Source organism: Piliocolobus tephrosceles, chromosome 10 (assembly GCF_002776525.5).
Source record: "Piliocolobus tephrosceles isolate RC106 chromosome 10, ASM277652v3, whole genome shotgun sequence".
In the NCBI taxonomy this organism is placed as follows: Eukaryota; Metazoa; Chordata; class Mammalia; order Primates; family Cercopithecidae; genus Piliocolobus; species Piliocolobus tephrosceles.
The window spans coordinates 19,528,278-19,552,821 of NC_045443.1; the positions used below are offsets into that span (position 1 = coordinate 19,528,278).

The 24,544-nt window shown below is 42.4% G+C and overlaps 1 protein-coding gene, 1 non-coding gene and 1 pseudogene across 3 annotated transcripts in view; 1 reads left to right on the forward strand and 2 right to left on the reverse strand.

Moving 5' to 3' along the window:
• The first annotated feature begins 321 nt into the window (after positions 1-321).
• The window catches only part of AEBP2 (AE binding protein 2), an 83,519-nt gene continuing 59,296 nt past the window's right edge, over positions 322-24,544 (forward strand). Inside the window, exons 1-2 of one of the 2 annotated variants that reach the window (XM_023226133.3) lie at positions 322-1,197; positions 24,011-24,218. In XM_023226133.3, the coding sequence (XP_023081901.1) occupies positions 527-1,197; positions 24,011-24,218 (879 nt within the window). In that variant the 5' untranslated portion in view covers positions 322-526. Of the gene's footprint in view, positions 1,198-1,408; positions 1,553-24,010; positions 24,219-24,544 lie in introns of those variants that run through there. The other variant, XM_023226134.1, reaches the window with a different exon arrangement.
• LOC111552153 lies at positions 6,776-6,881 on the reverse strand. Its single transcript, XR_002734566.1, has one exon. It is a non-coding gene; the product is annotated as a U6 spliceosomal RNA (small nuclear RNA).
• LOC111552047 lies at positions 16,967-18,507 on the reverse strand (annotated as a pseudogene).

Sequence of the window (24,544 nt, forward strand, 5' to 3'; positions counted from 1 at the left end):
AAGCTCGTTCTATTCCTGGCTTAGCGCCTGTACAGAGGGGACACTCCCCAAACACCCCTGGAATGAATGAGTTTATCGTGAGAACTAGGAAGGCTGCTAAAATCCCCGGCCAGCGTTGGAGTTTTCAGTCCGCGTGTCCCTGGGCTTCGAAGCCCAGCACGGCGTGGGAAGGCCCCGAGGAAACGCTGAGCACTTGCCGTGGCCGGGCGGGGGGGGGGGGGGGGGGGGCGGGGGGGGGGGCCCCGGGCGGGGACGCGGGCGCAGAACTCGCAGCCGGCTGAGGTGCCGCCTCGTGCAGCCGCGCAGGCGCGCAGCCGTCTCCGTGTGAGTGCGCGTAGTCGCGCGCCTGTCCCCGCGCGGGCTCCGTAGCGCGTGTGCAGGCTGACGCAGCTCGCGGGCCCTCCTCCTGCTCTGCAGCGGCGTCGGCGGAGTTTTGGGCGTTTGGGAGGGGGGCGAGGGAGCGAGAGTCGAGAGAGGGAGGCGGCGGCGGCGGCAGGGAGGAGGAGGAGGAGGAGCAGGCGCCGCCATGGCCGCCGCTATCACCGACATGGCCGACCTGGAAGAGCTCTCCCGCCTGAGCCCTCTGCCCCCCGGCAGCCCGGGTTCGGCGGCGCGGGGCCGGGCTGAGCCCCCCGAGGAGGAGGAGGAAGAGGAGGAGGAGGAAGAGGAGGCGGAGGCCGAGGTAGTGGCGGCGCTGCTGCTGAACGGCGGCAGCGGTGGGGGCGGCGGAGGCGGTGGCGGAGTGGGGGGCGGCGAGGCGGAGACGATGTCGGAGCCGAGCCCCGAGAGCGCGAGCCAGGCCGGGGAGGACGAAGACGAGGAGGACGACGACGAGGAGGAGGAGGAAGATGAGAGCAGCAGCAGCGGCGGGGGTGAGGAGGAGAGTAGCGCCGAGAGCCTGGTGGGCAGCAGCGGCGGGAGCAGCAGCGATGAGACCCGGTCGCTGAGCCCCGGCGCCGCCAGCAGCAGCAGCGGGGATGGGGACGGCAAGGAGGGCCTGGAGGAGCCCAAGGGACCGCGGGGCAGCCAGGGCGGCGGCGGGGGCGGCAGCAGTAGCAGCAGCGTCGTCTCCAGCGGCGGCGACGAGGGCTACGGGACTGGGGGAGGCGGAAGCAGCGCGACCTCCGGGGGCCGGCGAGGCAGCTTGGAGATGTCGTCGGATGGGGAACCCCTCAGCCGCATGGACTCGGAAGACAGGTCAGTGCTGTGAAGCGTTTCCCTTCCCCTTCCTCCTCTTGAACTCCCGGGCCCCTCAGAGGGGGACCAAGGCGACTTTTTGCCGCGATCCCCCTGCTCCCCGAATCCTCGGCCCCTCCCCCAGGCTCTCAACTCGGAAATCTCTCGCCGCCGCCGCCGCGCCCCTCTCGCAGCGCATCGCGGCTTCCAACTCAAACCGTTCCCCCCCAACTCTCCTTTCCCCGCCCTCTTTCCCCTCGGCGCTTCGCTCCTCACGGACCTCCGGACGGCTCTGACTCGAAAACGGTCCCCAAACGGGCCCAGATCCTCTGGCGGAGCAGAAGAGGGCCTTGATGTACACACGTCGGTACTCAAGGTTAGCTTCATCCAACCGTGTTCGGGAACACTTGTCAGAACTATAATTGACAAGTGTTTCCAATATGGCTGGTCTCGCCTGGATTTAACAGAACTTCCTTGTCCAGGGGGGAGACCCCAGCTATCACTTTTCTCTACTTAAACAAAAAAGGATTGTTCTTTTATATTAAATCATTGCTTTCCAAATCCCTTATTTGGAGTCAGTCATGTGGTCTCCAGCGTGATTTTAACAATCTTTTCTGTTTTGGGAGCATATCTGGGAAAAAGTTTTAAACACGTATAAGTGGTTGTGGAAAAGAATAGTGAATTGATGGCCTTTTAAGATAACTTTGCGGAATCAGAGAGTTGGAATCGTAACAAAATACAGTCTTGAAGGTGCAACGTAGTTTGCGGCTTTATAGTAATGCTTCAATGTGAGAGTCATGATTTTACATGATAATATTTAAAGTCATGCATTGGAGAGGTCTCGGAAGGAATGAGTATTAGTTTTCTTACTAAAGCTTATTAGAAGTAACTGGAGAGTGACAAAAATGCGCATTTTTTCAGAACATTTAAAAAGTGTGATAGTATATGTTTCAATTGTCCTATCATTACTTTTGATCTGTTTGGGTTAGTTGGTTTTTAGTGTACTTTTAAAAAAACGAGAATCACATCATGCGTATTATGCCACTTCTAAAGTGTATTAGCATTTATTTTGACCATCTGCTTATGTTTTGACAGTCAGTAAGATTTTTTTTTTTTTAAACATGCGCCCCAGAAAAGTATAGCAATGGAAAATTTAGTGGTCGGTAGTGATTTTCATTTAAGAGTTTAATATTCTAAAGTTCTAGGAATTCCAATTAATTGATTAAAAACGAACACCTTAGTATTTAATGCTACAAGTAAGAGTCCTGGAGATTTTGAAAAGCTAGCTTTAGATTCTGTTTGACATTAACGTCTAGTTAAGAAAATATCTTGGGGTAAAGTAGACTATACAAACCTTAGGAAAATTGTATTGAACTGTGTAGGCATGAGTAGGAAGGAGAATGTCTTCAAGAAAATTAAAAATTGATGTAAACTGCACAATGAAGCATGTGCTATTTTTACCATTTTATTCTCCTCTAATACCATTACATATCTGAAAGTTGACATTAGTTTATAAAATCAGCGTTTTTCATTTACTCAGTATACACGTATGCTTGCCTACCACTGTACAAATTCGATGTCTTCCATTTCTTTCCCACAACTATGGTGCAAGATAGGTATTATTTTGACTTCGGTTTAACAGATGAAGGAGCAAGTTGAGTGTCTTACTCAGGACAGTAAATACAGCATGGAAATGGTGGGCTGGATATGAGCAAAGGTTCTCAGTCCCATGTTACTTACACTTAAGAGTTAGAATAATTCACCTTAAATAAGTGGAGGCCGGGCGCGGTGGCTCACGCCTGTAACTCTGGCACTTTGGGAGGCCGAGGTGGTCGGATCACCTGAGTCGGGAGTTTGAGATCAGCCTGGCCAACACAGTGAAACCTTATCTACGTTAAAAATACAAAAATTACCCGAGAGTGGTGGCATGCGCCTGTGGTCCCAGCTACTCGGGAGGCTGAGGCAGGAGGAGAATCGCTTGAACCCGGGAGGCAGAGGTTGCAGTGAGCCAAGATGGTACCACTGCCCTCCAGCCTGGGCGATAGAGCGAGACTCCGTCTCAAAAACACCAAGTGATGATATGTGTCAGAGTTTTGTTTTTAGTTAGTTTCTATTTACTACATCACTTCAGGAGACAAATGAATTATTGGTTAAGTACATTTAGGAAGTGGAAGTTTGGCTTTTATTTGACATTTGTGAGATATTTACTTGAGTATATAATTTTTACGTCTTAGAATAAGAAGTAAAATATGGGTGTCAAATCCAACTAAAGTTAAAACTTGATAACCAAGCAAACTTGGTTTTCTTAATGCTTAATTTTAGAGACTACAAAATACTGTTTTAATGTCACCATTTCAGGGTAATAGATTTGTCACTTGTATGAAGAAGTCTTACTAGTGAAACTGACTTGTGGTCTTAATAATCTTAATTCTGAAACACCTCCTTGTTGCCTTTGATATTTTTCTCCCAGTTATTTTGAGTTTGGAAAGGATCTATAATTATTATAAATTACTGTAGATTACATCAATCTGTGGATTTTATAGATTGATATCATGGTAAGAAAACTTCATTTTTGTAACTAATGGAAGGCTAATCTTAGTTTTAAAGTGCTCTATAACATTTTTAGGCATTCCTATTACAAGGATTCCATTATCATAATGCCCATTTACCTTCCTATTGTTTTGATTACGTTATACTTTTTAGTTTATCTGATATGCTGTAGAATTTGTTGAACATCTTTGTTAAATATCTTTTTTTTTTTTGAGACGGAGTCTCACTCTGTCACCCAGGCTGGAGTGCAGTGGCACAATCTCGGCTCACTGCAGCCTCTGCCTCGTGGGTTCAAGCGATTCTCCTACCTCAGCCTCCCGAGTAACTGGGATTACAGGTGAGTGCTACCACCTCTGGCTAATTTTTTATTTTTAGTAGAGATGAGGTTTCACCATATTGGCCAGGCTGGTCTCGAACTCCTGACCGCAGATGATCCTCCCACCTTGGACTTCCAAAGTGCTGGGATTACAGGAGTGAGCCACCACCACAGGCCATGTTTAAATATCTTAAGTGCTACTTTTAAAAAGATAATTAGGCTGGGCATGGTGGCTCACCCCTATAATTCCAGCACTTTGGGAGGCCGAGGCTGGTGGATCATTTGAGATCAAAGAATTCCAAGACCAGCCTGGACAACATGGTGAAACCCCATCTCTACTAAAAATACAAATAAATGAGCCAGGCGTGGTGGTGCAGACATGTAATCCCAGCTATTCAGGAGGCTGGGGCAGGAAAATTGCTTGAACCTGGGAGGTGGAGGTTACAGTGAGCTGAGATTGTACCACTGTACTCCAGCCTGGGTAACAGAGCAAGACTCCATCTCAAAAAAAGATAATTAAATACAAAGACGTAGATATTAGAGGTTATGACCTGAGATGTCATTTATGGTATTGGAAGGTTTTGTGGTGAAAAGTGACTAATTTATGAAATGATTAAATACCACTTGGTACAAAAAGTTGATTTTTCTCCCCCCAGGAGAAAGTTATTCAAAACCAGTGTAAGTTTATAGTGTGTTTATTTTGGTAAATTTACAAAATCTTGAAATTTTATGTAATTTTATTTTTACTTTGATTATAAAGATAGGAGGGAGAAGTGTTTTGGTTATAAAGGTAGTAGGGAGAAGTATTTAGCTATGTGAAACCACTAAAACCTAGCTTTTTTTTTTTTTTTTTTTTTAACTTTGAACTTTTTTTCTCTTCAGTGAAACTGAGGTGCTTTTTAAAAAGTTACGCTCTTAGGTTAATTTCAGAGGCTATGGTAACTTAAAAACAAAAATAAAAAATTTTTTAAACATAATTTTATTTTCATTCTTCCAACACAGTATCATGTAAAAATAGTTTAAAATATAGTTGAATGAATGAGTCATCCAAAAAATGTCAAATGTCAACACTTGTTACTGAACGTGTATTTATGCTAAAAAAGTTAATGCCAAGGAAATAGAAGACAGTCTCAATTTCAAGTAGTAAATTAGCTTTTAAATGGAATTTTAATATTTAAAATGCCCGTGGAATTAGTTTACAAATTAATACCAGCTATTGAATCAGTTAATATATGAAAGTACTCTTGTCCAGGCATGTGTCTCACACCTGTGATCCCAGCACTTCGGGAGGCCGAGGAGGGCAAATCACATGAGGTCAGGAGTTTGAGACCAGCCTGAGCATGAGCCACCACACCTGGCCTAAATCTTAATATTACTACCTATATTTTGATGTTTGAGTAGTATCTTTGAACTTTAGTTCCTCAGCTACAAAACAGTTAGGTATTACTCTGAAGTGTTGTTTCGTGGTTTAAGTGAAATAATTTGTTAAGGAGTGCTGTGAACTGTTTTGAAGAATCCATCCATGTTGCTTGAATGTGTGCATCTTTTCTGTTGTAGAATGGTATTTTGGAGGGCAGGGACATTTTTGCTTTTTTAGGATCTTTGTAAGTACCTAACATAATATCTTGGGTGTGGCGAATACTCCATTAATTACTAGCATTAAATTGAAAATACCAACAGTAGTATGTATGTATGCATTTATTTATTTAAAATGAGACAGAGTCTTACTCTGTCACCCAGGCTGGAGTGCAGTGGCGCGATCTCAGCTCACTGCAACCTCTGCCTCGCAAGTGTCTGGGACCACAGGCACCTGGCCCAACAGTAGTATTTATTTAACGTCTTGCTACTTCAGGTCTCTTGTCTGTGAAAGGGGGACAATAATGGTTCCTATCCTGTATGATTGCTATGTGAATTACTTGTAGAGTATTTGGTACACATTTATTAAGTGTTTACTATGTGATGGGTATATTCTACAGATGTATATGGAATCCCTGTTATGTGACAGGTGCTTTATTTGTTTTGATACAGGGTCTCACTCTGTCACCCAGGCTGGAGTGCGGTGATGCGATCTTGGCTCACTGCAGCCTCTGCCTCCCGGGTTCAAGCAGTTCTCCTGCCTCAGCCTCCTGAGTAGCTGGATTACAGGCACATGCCACTATGCCCGGCTCATTTTTTTTTTTTTTGTATTTTTAGTAGAGAGGGTTTCACCATGTTGGCCGTTGGCTAGGGTGATCTCGAACTCTTGACCTCAAATGATCCGTTTGCCTCGGCCTCCCAAAGTGCTGGGATTACAGGCGTGAGCCACCGTGCCCGGCCTCATGCCAGATACTCTTCTAGATGCTGGGGATGCAGCAGGGTATAAAACAAAGCCCTTACCTCATGAGTGGCAGAGAGAATCACTGCACAAATGAATTGATAATAACTAGTAACGTCTGTTATTATGAAGTGCTATACGATCTGGAATGCCCAGAAGTACTATATGAATCAGGTGTTAGATGTATGACAAGAGTCTGCAAATGAGTGTTGCAGAAATTTGCAAAAGGATATGATAGACTAAAATATTTGATTACAGCATGTACATTTTAATCAGTTTTCTGTGACTGTTCTGTGGTGGGCCTAAAAGCCTTCATTTTAAATTGTTTTTAATATGTATGTGCAGCTAGTTATAAAAAAAGATAACTAGCTTTTTTTTAGGCAATAACTAGCTACACTTACATATTAAAAACAATTAGAAAAGAAATGGAATGCTTCATGAATTTGCATGTCATCCTTGTGCAGGGCCATGCTAATTTTCTCTGTATTGTTCCAAGTTTATCATATATGCTGCTGAAACGAGCATGCCTGTTATCTATTGGTAAAAAGTTTTGGAATAAGTTTTCTAGTAATGGCAATGCATAGCAGTGGTCTAATCCATGATTAATTTATTTTTATGATGAATAGTTTGCATTTGTGAAAGTAATAATTATATTGGTCTTAAAAGCTAAGACCCATTGCACCCCATTTAGTGATAAGAAACGTGATGGTATCTCCTCAGATATTTAGTGTTTAAAGAGCAGGCTAAAGAGATTATTGTATTCTGTTTTTTCTGTAAATTGCGACATGGTGGATTCAAGTTAGAACTGGAGACAGGTATGGTTACTCACACCTGTCATCCCTGCACTTTGGAAGGCTAAGGTGGGAGGATCCCTTGAGCCTAGGAGTTCGAGACCAGCCAGGACAACGTAACAAGATTCCATCTGCAGGCTGGGCATGGTGGCTCAAGCCTGTAATCCCAGCACTTTGGGAGGCCAAGGCAGGCGGATCACGAGGTCAGGAGATCAAGACCATCCTGGCTAACACAGTGAAACCCCGTCTCTACTAAAAATACAGAAAAAAATTAGCCGGGCATGGTGGCAGGCATCTGTAGTCCCAGCTACTTGGGAGGCTGAGGCAGGAGAGTGGCGTGAACCCAGAAGGCGGAGCTGGCAGTGAGTGAGCAGAGTTCACACCACTGCACTTCAGCCTGGGTGAGAGAGCGAGACTCCGTCCCAGCTACTTGAAAGGCTGAAGCAGGAGGATCACTTGGGCCCAGGAGTCTGAGGCTGCAGAGAGCTATGATCGTGCCACTGTAGTCAAACCTGGGTGACAGAGCAAGACTCTCTCATGCACACACACAAATAACAAAAAAGCAAAAAACAAAGTAGAGTTGGAATGTGTTGTATAGTCAGTGACTAAGGATTTTGTGTGGGAAGGGGGACAGATTTTAGGCTTGGGTAAATGATGAAGAGAGAGTTCTAGAAAGCCTAACTGAAACATATAGGCAGGAATGAGCATAGCATGTTCAGAAGAATAAAAATTCTTTTTATTCTCTTCACTTTCTGGCTATAACTCCCTAGTTCACATTCAAGTCTTAACCTCGAACAGGCTGGTTCCTTGTTAGACATATTGTCAGCATTCCGAGTTCTTTATTACCCTCACCCCACTATGGGTAATTGTTTACCATTTGTCTCCGCTGCTGGGTTGTGTGCTCCCTGAGAAGAGAAACCATGTCTGTCTTGATTGGCACTTTATCTGTAGCACCTGGCTATGTAAATGTTATTTATTTCTGAATACGTTTTCTTGAGGATTTAATTTGAACAATAGTTTGCATCGTTTTTCCAGACACAACTGTCACTAGAATAACTAAAGGAACATTGAGTAGTGAAAGAGCATGGATGTAATCTAACTTCTCAGAAGTTGCTTCTTTATCTGTAAAATAGGAGTAGTGCTAGGATTAAGTGAGATGACATGCAAAGGGGTTATGTATTTACTTCATAGAGTCATTTATATCCCCATTTCTCATGCAGAGAAGGTGCAGTGGAAAGAATACTCCAGCTGAGGATAAGTGATCAGTATTGTGGTCTTGACTTTATTGCCGTCAGGAAATGTGGCAAATCATTCATTTCTGTGAAGCTCAGATTGATTCTTTTTCTTAAAAATGAGGGTTTTTGACAAAACAGTATAAAGTAATTTGGAGCTCAAATGCGAGGGTACTGCTGTAGAGTTGGCAAGTACTTTAAATACAGTTAAACAAATAGGTAATGTAATATCTTCTTCAGACAAACTCGGAATATTGCCATGTGTGGCTTTGTTATATCCAAGGTCTCAAGGATATTTTAGGTAGGTTCTTTTGGGTTTAAAAGTCACCATATTTCTTTAAAAAAGTTTTTTTTTAGTTTTGAAAATAGAAATTAGGTCTTGCTATGTTGCCAAGACTAGTTTTCAACTCCTTGGCCTCCCAAAGTGCTGGGATTACAGGCGTGAGCCACTGTTCTTGGCCAGAAGTCATCATATTTCTACTTCATATTTATGGTGGTGTTTTGAAATATCCATTTGTGTTTATTTCCTCTAGGCTATAACATTTTAAAAGTAAAGATCCGGCTGGATGTGGTGGCTCACACCCATAGTAAAAATACAAAAATTAGGCGCATGCCTGTAATCCCAGCTACTTGGGGGGCTGAGGCAGGAGAATAGCTTGAACTTGGGAGGTGGAGGTTGCAATGATCTGAGATAGTGCCATTGCGCTCCAGCCTGGGCAACAGAGCAAGACTCCCATCTCAAAAAAAAAAAAGAAAGTAAAGATGAGGTCTCATTTATACTTGCAGAACCTGCCTTCTGCACTCACTTAGTATGTTGTTACCTGTATTCATTCTCAGTAATTGGTTGAATTCAACTGAATGTGGAAATACCTGATTGCATATTTCTTTCTCAGTTTCATTAGTGTGGCTGATGAAACAAAAAGAAAACAGTTGTTTTTGTTTTGTTTGTACTTCGAGACAGGGTCTTGCTCTGTCACTCATGCTGGAGTGCAGTGGTACCATCACAGCTCGCTGCAGCCTTAAACTCCTGGACCCAAGTGACTCTCCTGCCTCAGCCTTCTGGATAGCTGGAGCTACAGGCATGCACTACCATGCCCAGTTAATTTTTTCATTTTATGTACAGATGGGGTCTCCCTGTGTTGCCCAGGCTGGTCTCGAACCCCTGAGCTCAAGCAGTCCTCCCACCTTGGCCTCCCAAAGTGCAGGGATTACAGATGTGAGCCACCACACCTAGCCATCATTACTTTTCGTAAATATTTTTTAAAGTACAAAGAGTAGATGAATTGGCCATAGTTTTTTTAGTGTTTTAAATTAATCTTGGAAATTGTTATTCCAACATGTGTTTTGAGGTGTTGAGTCAAGAATGACAGTAGTCATTCTTGTCAGAAATGTATACTGAAATTATCTGATATTTTTCCTCAGAATTTCCTTAGTAAATTTCTTTTTATGATTTAATACTAATTAAACCTTCAAATGTAATTGCTTCTTTATTAAATGGGTGTTCTTCATAGTGGATTCTTTTTTTAAGCATACCATCTTTGTGTATATACATTTCTCTGGAAATGTTTGTAAAAAGGGGAAGATAACTTCCTTAGTGTAATTGTGTTGAAGTGGAATGTTTCTAGTGTTTGTGAAGATATCAGTGGCTGGCTGATACTCTAAGCTGTATGAAAAATGTGGGTGAAGTAATCTTAAAGGGTGATAGATTTGATAGGAGAAATTTAAAGTAATGTGCTCAGTGCATACTGTGATAAAAGAATGTAGCCTACTTGTTTTCCATAGACTATATTTCATCATTGTTGCATAAAGTCCCTTTTGGCCAATTTAATGAATGCTGCTGGGTCTTCAGGAAAAAAAAATCGTTTGTCTTTAACTAGAGAAATAATTGTGGGGATAGAAAGTAGTCTTTTTCTTGATGATAAAAATTCATTCTAGCTTTTTAAATTACAGTGATAATAGCTTGTAATAATAGTGATAATATCTTGGTTTTGGCTAATGATTTTTAGTGTGGTTCCAGTTAATTTATTTTTTTGAATTATTTTAGTGTGACAAAGCCATATATTTTACTTGCCTTAAAAAATACTACTTAAGTTTTTCGCTAAAAATGATGAGCATTTACTGTGTGCAAGGCGCTAACTAGGTTTGGGAGTTTACTCTGAATAGAAGTTTATAGGTGACAGTACAAATTAACTGGATCATATGGGAGCAGAATTCCTTCCACCTTAGATGAATAGGAAGGGCCTTAGGGAAATTTGACTTATTTGTAACACACACACAAAACACATGTAATAAAATAGGCACTTGTCTTTACTTTTTTTTTCCTAATTGTTTGAGTTTATAGACCAAAAAGCCTACAGCACCACCGCAGTTTTGAAAGCAAAATCAGGTGGCCTTATAGAATCTGTTGTGTCTAAATTCCTTAATGCTGTTTAAGACCAGTTTTATAATTTGCTCTTTGTCCTTCGTAAGTAGAAAAAGTGACTACCCCATTGCCTTGAGAAGGAATGTTTGGAGTTGGATTTGATGTTGTCATTGTTAGGCTCAAATCTGTTTCAGTGGCCTAAGTTCTAAATTTGGGACAATTTCTTTGTACCCTCAGTATTGCTTTCTATGACTGACCTTGAATTTTTATGAAGCTAATTGACTTGTAGGAATCAAAATTTAATGGTTTATCTTGTTAGTAAAACTATCTGCCTGAATGGGTCAAATTTTATGTAGATGTTAAATATCTCTTTTGTGTTATGCACTATGAATATACAAAACCAAAAAACTTTTGCTTTTGTGCTACACTAGATGAAAGTTTTGCATACTAGATGAAAATGTCAGCCTGGCACGGTGACTCATGCCTGTAATCTCAGCATTTTGGGAGGCTGAGGAGGGAGGATAGCTTCAACCCAGGAGTTTGAGACTGGCGTAAGCAACATAGTGAGATCCCATCTCTACCAAAAAAAAAAAAAAAAAGAAAAGAAAAGAAAACAGCCAGATGTAGTGGTGCATACTTGTAGTCCCAGCTACTCAGGTGGGAGGATCACTTGAACCTGGGAAGTTGAGGCTACAGTGAACTATGATTGTGCCACTGTACTCCTGCCTGAGTGACAGAGTGAGACACTGTCTCAAAAAAAAAAAAAGAAAAAAGAAAAAATATGTCGTTTTTTAAAATTGCACTAAAGAAGTATTAGTGCCATTTTGATGTATACTGTAGGCTGTATTTCAGTTATTTCTTAAATTAGTTCATTCAAGTTTCTCCTTTGAATGTATAGTAGTAGTATGACAGTTTTTTTGGCATTACTGTTTTGCGCTTGTTTGACTATGGGCAAATCTTAGTTTATCTGAAAGAAAAGGATATGAATAACAGTTTATTAGAGTTGTAAGCTTTACAGAGTTAATACACATCAAACATTGTTCCAGTTATTTCGGCTGCCTGGCAGCCGTTTCCAACATTTAGTGGTTTAAAACTGCAGCATTTATTTTACTTACGAGTCAGTGATTTGGGCCAGGTTCTGCAGGGTCAGCTCATTTCTGCTCTACTAGGTATCAGCTTGTGGAAGCAGCTTAAAGACTAGGGACTGGAATCAGAATGCGCACTGACTTATGCCATGTATCTGTCACATGTCTGGTGCCTGGGCTGGGAAGACTCAAAACAGCTGGGACTCAGAACAGCTGGGGCTTCTCAGGCATCCCTCTCTAGCTCTGTGTATGTTCTTCACAGGATCTCTTCAACTTTGCAGCTTCAGGGGAGCCAGATTTCTTAAATGGTAGTTGAGGACCCCCAAACTGAGTGTTCCAAGAGCGAGCCAGGCTGAAACTGTATTCCCTTTTATGACTTAGCCTTGGAAGTCTGGCAACATGACTTCTGCAGAAGTCTTAGGCCTCATCAAATTCAAGGGGAGGTAATACAGACCACACCTATTAGTGCTGTGTAATAAGAAGAGGAATAAGGATGGGGTCTTTCAAAAGTGACAATCTTTTAATTTTTTTCTATTTTTGAGAAACAAGGTCTCGCTTGCTGGGTTGACCAGGCTGGAGTGCAGTGGCTGTTCACAGGCACAATCATGGCATACTGCAATGTTGAGCTCTGATACTCAAGCCGTCCTACCACCTCGGCCTCCTGAGTAGCTGGGACTACAGTTGTGCATCACTGCACCTGGCCTAAAAGTGGCCATCTTTTATTTTATTTCTATTCATTTATTTTTGAGGTAGATTCTTGCTCTGTCATCTAGATGGGAGTGCAGTGGCACAATCTTGGTTCACTGCACCTCCACCTCCCAGGTTTAAGCGATCCTCCCGCCTCAGCCTCCTAAGTAGCTGGGATTACAGGTATGCATCACCACACCCAGCTAATTTTTGTATTTTTAGTAGAGGTAGGGTTTCACCATGTTGGCCAGGCTGGTCTCAAACTCCTGATCTCAGGTGATCTGCCCACCTCAGACTCCCAAAGTGCTGGAATTTTTATTGAGATGGAGTTTCACCATATTACCCAGACTGGTCTTGAACTCCTGAGTTCAAGTGATGTGTCTGCCTCGACCTCCCAAAGTGCTGGGATTACAGGCAAGAGTCACTGCTCCTGGCCAAAAGTGACCGTCTTTAAAAAAATACAATCTGAGGCCAGGCGCGGTGGCTCACGCCCGTAATCCCAGCACTTTGGGAGGTCGAGATGGGGGGATCACGAGGTCAGGAGATCGAGACCATTGTGGCTAACACGGTGAAACCCCGTCTGTACTAAAAATACAAAAAATTAGCCGGGCGTGGTGGCGGGCATCTGTAGTCCCAGCTACTCGGGAGGCTGAGGCAGGAGAATGGCGTGAACCCGGGAGGCAGAGCTTGCAGTGAGCCAAGATGGCGCCACTGCACTCCAGCTTGGGCGACAGAGCAAGACTCTGTCTCAAAAAAAAAAAAAAAAACCATCTGACACAAGCACATAGAACAATGCAGGATATATAGCAAATGCTCAGTGTTAGCTGTTAATATAAAAAGTGGAAGCACGATTTAGAGTGCCTTTTGCTATTTTATATAGTAGGTTACATAATTGCTTTTTTCCCTTAATAGTCATAATCAGTAACAGGCAAGGTTGTTCGTGGTTTTTTCTTTCTTTTTTTTTTTTTTGTTGTTGTTCATGGTCTTCTTTTTTTTTTTTTTTTTTTTTTGAGACGGAGTCTGGCTCTGTCTCCCAGGCTGGAGTGCAATGGCCGGATCTCAGCTCACTGCAAGCTCCGCCCCCCGGGTATATGCCATTCTCCTGCCTCAGCCTCCGGAGTAGCTGGGACTACAGGCGCCCGCCACGTCGCCCGGCTAGTTTTTTGTATTTTTAGTAGAGACGGGGTTTCACTGTGTTAGCCAGGATGGTCTCAATCTCCTGACCTCGTGATCCGCCCGTCTCGGCCTCCCAAAGTGCTGGGATTACAGGCTTGAGCCACCGCGCCCAGCTGTTCATGGTCTTCTTGAAGTACATGGTTGTTTTAGCTTTTAATCCCTTTGTCAGCCTAGAATAAATATTAGGGCAAATACTTATAATCTGTTTCAATGAATGGAGATGAGAAATGGTAACTCAAGTAAAGAATTTTTACTCTTAGAATTGTGCATTAGGTGTGCAATTTCAGAGTTCTTAAGATATAGGGGATTCTTAAATGTTTTTGCAATGTTTTGAATTGTACCCTTTAAAAAATTGATTATAAGGGTGGGAGAGACATAGTGTAATCTTTCTAGTATAAGTGGCAGTTTTATAGATGAAAGGAATATCACCTGTTAGCTGAATGATAGTTTTCTTGTTAATATGATTAGATTAGGATTTCCTTTGTATTGTTGTAATGTTTACCTAGTTGATAAATAGGCTTTGAAAAACTCTATAGACTTAACGTTCCTTCTTAAAAGTTTTTTTGTAGAGATGGGGGTCTTGTCATGTTGCCCAGTCTGGTCTCGAACTCGTGGCCTCAAGCAGTCCTCTCACCTTGGCCTCCCAACGTGTTGCGATTATAGGCATGAGCCACTGTGCCTGATCTATCTATCTGTCTGTCTGTCTGTCTGTCTATCTATCTGTCTGTCTATCTATCTATATATATATTTTTTGAGGAGTCTTGCTCTTTTTCTCAGGCTGAGTGCAGTGGCTCGATCGATCTCAGCTCACTGCGACCTCCGCTTCCTGGGTTCAAATGATTCTCCCCCTCAGCCTCCTGAGTAGCTGGGATTACAGGCACGTGACACCATGCCTGGCTAATTTTTGTATTTTTAGTAGAGATGGGGTTTTACCATGTTGGCCAGGCTGGTCTCAAACTCCTGATCTCAGGTGATCCGCCCGCCTTGGCCTCTCAAAGTGCTGGAATTATAGGCGTGAGCCACCTCACCCGGACAAATGAATTTAAATTTGAAGTGGATGTTTGCGGATGATACATGTTTATGTCAGTTTTAGCATCCACTTTCTTTCTTTCTTTGTTTTTTGAGACAGTCTTGCTCTGTCACCGGGGCTGGAGTGCGGTGGAGGTGGGATCACAGCTCACTGCAAACTGCACCTCCGTGGCTTCAGTGATTTACCCCACCTCGGCCTCCCAAAGTGCTGGGATTACAGGCTTGATCCACCGTGCCTGGGCCCCAATTTGTATTTTTATTCTGTTTTGGCTGCTTGGTCTTGCAAATCTGATTTGGAGATGTGGACAGTCTCCATGTCTCCGTGTGTACCTTAGTTTGTTCTTTTTTAAATATAGGGACGGGATCTCGCCATGTTGCCAGGCTGATCTCCAATTCCTGAGCTCAAAACGTTTGCCGCCTCTGCCTCTCAAAGTGCTGGGATTAACAGGTGCGAGCAACTGCGCTGACCACATTAGTTCTACTGATTTAGGAACAGGGATTAGTAGTAAGGACATTTTATTTGGAAGACAACATTGCTTAATGACTTTAATTGTTTTTACTTCCCGTCACAAATGCAAAAATGGCTAGAACCTCACACTGAGACTCTTAATACTGTTTTATGTCAAATTGTAATTGTTACCCCCCACACACACTTGGCTAGACCCGTAAGTGAAGGGACGGTTCACAAAGTAATTGTGGGGAAAGGCCTTTAATTGGTTAAGGTATAAGGTATATGATTTGCAGGCATGATTTTATGTGAATGAAGATGTGACGGCGTAAATTAGGGTGGTAGAAACACCAGTGCAGCAGAGCCGTAGCCTTTTTATTCGGTGATATATTTGTAGAAAATTCTGAAATTCGTAGATTTTAGTTTTTTTGAATGTCAATAAATTATGCTTGATTTCAGGTTATACACTCTCAATCCTTCAAGTCCTTGTCCTCTACCTTCCTTTAAAGTTAGACATTTCAGTGTTTGCTTTGGCAGCACATGTGCTAAAAAAATAAAGTTGGACATTTCAGTAGGCTAGACCTCACTAAAGGTATGACAGGTGGGTGGAGGGGGGGAGAATGACCCAAAATTACCAAGGAAAATCTACAACACAAATAAATTTGCTCACAGAACTGAAAAGAGGACTGCCAATAAGGCTTGCCCCTATCCATTTGACCTCAGACTGATTTTCAAATTCAGCAGTTAACCTCAGAATAAAATAAAAGTATTCCCATTTAGAAACATATTCTTTTGATCTGTTTTAGGGAGGTGCTCAAGCTTTGGTGGTTCTCAGATTTTTGTTGTTGTTTTTTTTGAGATAGAATCTTGCTCTGTCATCCAGGCTGGAGTGCACTGGCACAGTCATAGCTCACTGCGGCCTTAGACTTCTAGCAACCCTCCCACCTTAGCCTCCTGTGTAGCCGGGATTACAGGCACGTACCAACATGCCCGGCTAATTTTTTTTCTTTTTTTTTAGAGACAGGCTCTTGTTATGTTGCCCAAGTTGCTCTTGAAGTTCCAGCCTCTAGAAATCCTTACGCCCCAGCCTCCGAAGTTGCTGGGATTGTAGTCTTGAGCCACTGCGCCTGGCAGAAGTCGTATTTCAATAGCCCTTTAAGAAAATTGTGTTGCTATTTGGTAATAAGACAACACTTGGCCAGTGGTAGTTTCTTAAAGATTACTTGCAATGTGTAATCAGAAACCATATTAGTGAACTTTTCTCAGTTACTTTAAGATCATAGTTTTGTCCTTCTCAGTCATGGTAACATAAGCATCCATGTATTGTTTCCTATGCTCATGCACCTTGGCATTTAGCAAACTGATCTTTATAACTTTCTCAATATTGGCAATATTCAGAATCAGCCCTGGTCACATCCACCAAGCAGATACTTGCCTGGAAGTAATTTGAGTCTCAAAGATGGGGCTGTTCTGGATGTATGAGTGAGACAGGCTTCGAATTTCCAAAGGACACTGTTTTTATAAAATCATGCAGTTGGTCGCTCTAGCTATTGGGTGGAAAACTGGTCTGCTAGATAGTTTCTAAACTAAGGGAAAAGAGAAAAAGAGAATGTTGTTGATGTTGAAAATATCTGAGGTTGCTCCCTAAATATTCCATTGGCATCTCTAACAACGTGTGTGTAGGTGTGTTTTAAACTTAGAAATTCGGTTTACCATTTTACCGTATGAAACAATTTCTTAGATGGTTTGGTCAGTTTCAGTTGGGTAACGATACTAGTCAAAGAGATTTTTTTTTTTCTCATTAAACTTTTTTAATGGGTCTCAAAATTCCATGACAAATTTTTGGTCAAGTTGTTTCCATTAAAAAGTACTGATTTTAAAAACTAATAACTTAAAACTGCCACTTGCAAAAAAGAAAACCAAAGTGGTCCACAAAACATTCTCCTTTCCTCTGAAGGTTTTACAATGCATTGTTATAACCAGTCTTTTACTACTAAACTTAAATGGCCAATTGAAACAAACAGTTCTGGGACTGTTCTTCCACCACTGATTAAGACCAGGGTGGCAGATATTAGGGATAATATTCATTTAACCTTTTGAGCTGGGCAGATTTGGTGACCTTGCCAGCTCCAGCAGCCTTCTTGTTCACTGCTTTGATGACATCCACCACAACAGTCTGTCTCATATCATGAACAGCAAAGCAACCCAGAGGTGGATAGTCTGAGAAGCACTCAACATACGTGGGCTTGCCAGGAACCATATCAACAATGGCAGCATCACCAGAGTTCAAGAAGTTAGGGCCATCTTCCAGCTTTTCACCAGAATAGCGATCAGTCTTTTCCTTCAGCTTGGCAAACTTGCATGCAGTGTGAGCCGTGTGGCAATCCAGTACAGGGGCATAGCCAGCACTTATTTGGCCTGGATGGTTCAGGATAATCACCTGAGCAGGGAAGCCAGCTGCTTCCATTGGTGGGTCGTTTTTGCTGTCACCAGCATCGTTGCTGTGATGAACATCCTTGACAGACACATTCTTGACATTGAAGCCCACATTGTCTACAGGAAGAGCTTTCCTCAAAGCTTCACGGTGCATTTCGATAGATTTTACTTCATTTGTAACATTGACTGGAGCAAAGGTGACCACCATACCAGGTTTGAGAACACCAGTCTCCACTCAGCCAACAGGAACAGTACCAATACCACCACTTTCTGTAGATACCCTGGAGAGGCAGGCAAAGGGGCTTGTTAGTTGGACGAGTTGGTGGTAGGATGCAGTCCAGAGCCTCAAGCAGCGTGGTTCCACTGGTATTGCCATCCTTACGGGTGGTTTTCCATCCCTTGAACCAAGGCATGTTAGCATTTGGCTCCCACATGTTGTCACCATTCCAACCAGAAATTGGCACAAATGCTACTGTGTTGGGGTTGTAGCCAATTTTCTTAATGTAAGTGCTGACTTCCTTAACAGTTTCCTCATATCTCTTCTGGCTGTAGGGTGGCTCAGTGGAATCCATTTTGTTAACAATAACAATGAGTTGTTTCACCCCCGGTGTGTAAGCCACAAGGGCATGCTCCTAGGTCTGTCCTTTCTTGGGGATACCGGCTTCAAATTCACCAACACCAGCAGCAACAATCAGGACAGCACAGTCAGCCTGAGATGTCCCTGTAACCATGTTTTTGATGAAGTCTCTGTGTTCTGGGGCATCAGTGATACTCACATAGTACTTGCTGGTCTCAAATTTCCACAGGGAGATATCAGTGGTGATACCACATTCACACTCAGCTTTCAGTTTATCCAAGACCGAAGCCTACTTGAAAGAACATTTTCCCATCTCAGCAGCCTCCTTCTCAAATTTTTCAGTGCTGCTTTTGTCAATGCTACCACATTTGTAGTTCACATGGCCAGTAGTGGTGAACTTGTCTGAATCTATGTGTCCAGTGAAATCAATGTTGATATGAGTCTTTTCCCGTTTTGGCTTTTAGGGGTAGTTATCACAACACCTGTGTTCTGGCGGCAAACCCATTGCGGAAAAAAAAAAAAAAGCTAGTCAGAGAGATCTTTTCGGTTCCTACTACTCAAAATGTCACAGCAGCATCAGGCAGGCACTTGTTAGACATGCTTTATCTCAGGACCTACCCTAAACCTAGTGAATCAGAATCTGCAGTTAATAAGGGCCCTTTTGATATATATATACATGAAAGTTTGAGAAATACTGCTTTAGATTAAGCTATCTGCATAGTGTGAGTGTATTGTCTGGCTTAGGTATTCTTCCAAATATCAGGCTGTATAGGTCTTCACGTTTCATGAAATCAGTAAATGTTCATTAAAAAGGAGAATTAACTGTGTGAAAAAATTTAACATCTATATGGTCCTAGAAATACTATAAATTTAGGTGAGTTGTCTCTTGTTATGTAACGTTTTATAGGAGGAAGGGCACTGCTTCCTGTGAATCCCTATCTACCTCAGGGTCCTGTCACAATCAGAAGTTACCTGTCATTTGTGTTTTCTGTCCTCTACTGTTGCATCAGGTCTGTTGCCTTCGTCATGAGAATGGAGAGGACCACTGGTGGCAGCATGGGTATGGGGCCAAAAGGGAGCCTGGAGTCTTAGGATTGGATATTTCGTAGAAGTGGGAGGAGCCTAAGAGGAGTTGTGAAGCAGAACTTCCTTTGGCCCTTATCAGCTTGGGGGACACTGTGTGTGTGGGATGTCTTGAGTGTCCCAGGACCTGCCTCTCACCTTGTCTACCATTGTATTCACAGCTTAGTCCCCAGTGGTAGGCAAAGCTCATGCTCTTAACATTTGTATTATGCTGTCTTTATCAGGAGCTACATGCACATGAAGTATTGTTTCAAGTATGTGGTATCACACATAGACTCAACAATGCTTACTCTTCCCAGATTTTGGACTTTTTTATACGGTTCCTTTTCTTTGGTAAAGGTAATGAGCAAAAGTACATGAAGTACTATGTAGATAGATTCCATAATGATATTTCACAGGTGTATATAAATCTCTCTTAACCTTACTTTGTCCAGTTAAAAAAATTGATTTGGTTTTCAACTAATTTTGGACTTTTTACTAAAAGCAGTATAGGTACAACATGGTTAAAATGGTATAAAAAGGGTGTATACAGGGAAAGATAAGTTTCTCTCCCACTCATCCCTTCCCCCAAATATTTACTAGGTTTCATTTATCTTTCTGTGCCCTTGGAGACTAGCTATATCTCTGTCTCCCTCCCCCACTTAGGTATGCAAATTGGAACATCACTACCCTGCACTTGTGTTTATTTTACTTAACTATACCTTGTAGATTGTTCCATGATAGTTCATTGAGTTTTATTACTTTTCCTGAGATTGTTTATAAATTGGTTATGATTGGTTGTTCACTTAGAATTATTAGTATTTGCCTTGGAGTTAAATTAGTATGGTTTATGTAAGTATGTGCTTTATAGTCGAATGTTTTAAAATATATAAAGCAAGTGATAGGGAAAATAGGTGACCATTTCAGAATTAAGGGCCTCATGAAACTTGAAATTTCTTTTTTTTTTTTGAGATGTAGTCTCTCCCTGTCGCCCAGGCTGGAATGCAGTGGTGCTTTCTTGGCTCACTGCAAGCTCCACCTTCTGGGTTCACACCATTCTCCTGCCGCAGCCTCCGGAGTAGCTGGGACTACAGGCGCCCGCCACCACCCCCCGGCTAATTTTTTGTATTTTTAGTAGAGATGGGGTTTTACCGTGTCAGTCAGGATGGTCTTGATCTCCTGACCTCGTGATCTGCCCTCCTTGGCCTCCCAAAGTACTGGGGTTACAGGCGTGAGCCACTGCCCGGCCAGGGGAAACTTGAAATTTCTAGGGTTTAAATAAAATTTGTATTTTGGTATAGAAAACCACCATACCCGCTGGGCGCGGTGGCTCACGCCTGTAATCCCAGCACTTTGGGAGGCCGAGACGGGCGGATCACGAGGTCAGGAGATCGAGACCATCCTGGCTAACACGGTGAAACCCCGTCTCTACTAAAAAATACAAAAAACTGGCCGGGCGAGGTGGCGGGCGCCTGTAGTCCCAGCTACTTGGGAGGCTGAGGCAGGAGAATGGCGTGAACCCGGGAGGCGGAGCTTGCAGTGAGCTGAGATCCGGCCACTGCACTCCAGCCCGGGTGACAGAGCGAGACTCCGTCTCAAAAAAAAAAAAAGAAAGAAAACCATACCCAAGGTTAGTCCTGCAACAACAAACAATATATGCATATTCAGATATTCAAGAACTTATTCACATTTGAGAGTTTTACAGAGATTACAGAGTTTTAGAATGAAGCCTTAGAGATGCAATTTAGAATCTTATGTTGACTAGGCAGGTAAATATATATTTATTGCGTTTAACTAACTAGGTAGATAGATGAGCTTAGATACTAGAATAGCCTTTAAAGGAAAGCCCGAGACATTTTTCATATCTGAAGCATCCTACAAAAATATCTGCTTTTAAAAATGGATATGTTTCTAGAGTGGGCAACAATACAAGACTCCTCCTCTACAAAAAAAAAAAAAAATTAGCTGGCTACAGTGGATTATGCCTGTAGTCCCAGTACTTTGGGAGGTCAAGGCAGGAGGATTGCTTGAGCCCAGCCTGGGCAACATAAAGAGACCTTGTGTTTACAGAAATTTAAAAAATTTAGTTGACCATAGTGGTGCACACCTGTAGGCCCGGCTACTCAAGAGGCTGAGGTAGGAGGATCACTTGAGCCTGGTAGGTCAAGGCTACAATGAGCCGTGTTAGCACCACTGCACTATATGCGTGGCAACGGAGTGAGGATTCTGCCTTAACATCCCCCTAATCCCCCACAGTGGGTATATTTGATGTTAGACACAGATCATTATAAAGCTTACGTAAGCTAACAAAATTCATGTAAATTTTCTCCAGTGTGAGTGAATGGGTTGTATTGGTATGTAGGTGAATGTTCTTTTAGTTTTTGAGACAGAGTCTCGCTCTGTCACCCAGGCTGGAGTGCAGTGGTATTATCTTGGCTCACTGCAACCTCCTCCTCCCAGGTTCAAGCACTTCTCTGCCTCAGCCTCCTGAGTAGCTGGGACTACAGGCGTGCGCCACCACGCCCAGCTAATTTTTGTATTTTTAGTAGAGATGTGGTTTCACCATCTTGACCAGGCTGGTCTTGAACTCCTGACCTTGTGATTCACCCACCTTCAGCCTCCCAGAGTGCTGGGATTATAGGCGTGAGCCCCCGCACCCAGCCTGAATGTTCGTTTTTTTTGTTGTTGTTGTTTTTTGTTTTTTTGTGATGAAGTCTAGCTCTGTCGCCCAGGCTGGAGTGCAGTGGCACGATCTCTGCTCACTGCAATCGCCGCCTCCTGGGTTCACGCCATTCTCCTGCCTCAGCCTCCCGAGTAGCTGGGACTGCAGGCACACACCACCATGGCTGGTTAATTTGTATTTTTAGTAGAGACGGAGTTTCACCATGTTAGCTAGGATGATCTCGATCTCCTGATCTTGTGATCTGCCCGTTGCAGTCTCCCAAAGTGCTGGGATTATAGGCATGAGCCACTGTGACCTGCCTGAATGTTCTTTTTTTTAAAGAAGGTATATGCTGTGGTTGACTGTCATGATGCCTGCAACTTTGAAATGATTCAGAGAAACAGATTACAGATAGCAAATACGGTAAAAATGTTAATTGAATTCAGATTTAGCTATATTTTGTGTCTTTGAAATTTTCCATGATAAAAACTTGGCAGGAGGGAAGCATACTTCTTTAAAGTTAATATAATTTTCACAACTTGACTTGTGTTATTTCTTAAATTGCAAGCAGATACACACCTTTTCACAGATTTAGTCTGAAAACATTCTTCCTCTTGACCCTTTTTTTTTTTGAGACGGAGTCTCGCTCTGCCGCCCAGGCTGGAGTGCAGTGGCCGGATCTCAGCTCACTGCAAGCTCCGCCTCCCGGGTTCACGCCATTCTCCTGCCTCAGCCTCCCTAGTAGCTGGGACTACAGACGCCCACCACCTCGCCTGGCTAGTTTTTTGTATTTTTTAGTAGAGACGGGGTTTCACCGTGTTAGCCAGGATGGTCTCGATCTCCTGACCTCGTGATCCGCCCGTCTCGGCCTCCCAAAGTGCTGGGATTACAGGCGTGAGCCACCGCGCCCGGCCTTCTCTTGAACCTTATGATTGAAGTGACTTTCATGTAATTTATTTATTGAGAAGATTTTGAAAAAAGAAAATTAAGTGAATTGCTTTTAAAATTAAGGAAAAAGTGTGGTACATTTTATTAAGATGTGAATTTTTGATCATTTTGACCACTAATAATACAATTTTTTTTAATAAATAAAAGAGTTACTACTATGTAATACGTTATTTTATTTTTTGAGACAGAGTTTTGCTCTTGTTGACCAGGCTGGAGTGCAGTGGTGCAATCTCCACTCACTCCAACCTCTGCCTCCCAAGTTCAAGAGATTCTCCTGTCTCAGCCTCCTGAGTAGCTGGGATTACCGGCACCTGCCACCACACCCGGCTAATTTTTTGTATTTTTAGTAGCAATGGGGTTTCACCATGTTGAGCAGGCTGGTCTCGAACTCCTGGCCTCAGGTAATCCACCCGCCTCGGCCTCCCAAAGTGCTGGGATTACAGTAGTGATCCACCACGTCCAGCCATGTGTAATACTTTAGTAAATAAAAATTAAAATGGATTGATTGACATTTTCAGTCTTGTTTTTATGGATAGAGATGAGTTAAAAAAATAAAATTTTAGGGCCAGGAAAAGATTTTTTATTTGGACTTTAGAAAAATCAGAGACCAGTTTTCTCTCTTCTGCTTTTTTATTTAGCAGGGAAAATACTGCAAAATCTCCCCAATTCTTTGATATGAAAAGGAGTAGGATGTGGCAGCAGTTATATTTTCAGATTAATGATTAGAAGAGATTTCAGGTCAACAAGTGATTTGCAGAGCCATAAAGATAATGCTTTGATTATGTATTATTTACAGCTGGAAACTCTTACTTTCTCATGCTTCTTTGAACTGTGGAAGGGATGAGATGTGATAAGGTGTGTGTGGGTGTGGGTGTGGTTTGTTTTCTGTAAGATGTAGTATTGAGTTCATGCCTGCCAAAAGTTGCTTAAATTATTCCATATCTGATTTTGAGGTACTGTCATGTTTCTGTCTTGATTTGTACTTCATTGCCAACTAATTAATATCAAAGCATTGTTGTTTTCTAATGGAGAATATGGTTACTATGCTTTGCTCACATGGAGCAGAATGTCAAGTGGTAATCTTAATTAAGTATTTATAAGATCATATTCATGTTAGTATATTTCTAGGAATAACACAGCCTTTTTTCTTCTTTTGTAGCATAAGCAGTACTATAATGGATGTAGACAGCACAATTTCCAGTGGGCGTTCAACTCCAGCAATGATGAATGGACAAGGAAGCACTACTTCTTCAAGCAAAAATATTGCCTATAATTGTTGTTGGGACCAGTGCCAGGCTTGCTTCAACTCTAGCCCAGATCTGGCAGATCACATCCGTTCCATACATGTAGATGGTCAGCGAGGAGGGGTTGGTTTTGTCATTTCTTTTTTTCACTCCCTGTTTTCGTTAGTTTTATTATAATTGCTAGTTAGGCTTTTTTGCTGAAAGTAATTTGGGATTATTTTTACAAAGGCTTAATTTTTTCAAGTGAATTTTTAATAATTATTTCCCATATACTTGATAGAGTCAAATAAAAATAGGGTATGTGTTGGATTTTAGTTTGCTTTTAGCTACGTTATTTTGAAGAAATTAGACTTTTAAAAATATAGTAGGTGACAGTATTATAAATGAATACAGTGTATTCCAGGGTTCTGATGTTTTGAGTTGAGAACATTTAGAAATAGCACTGTCTT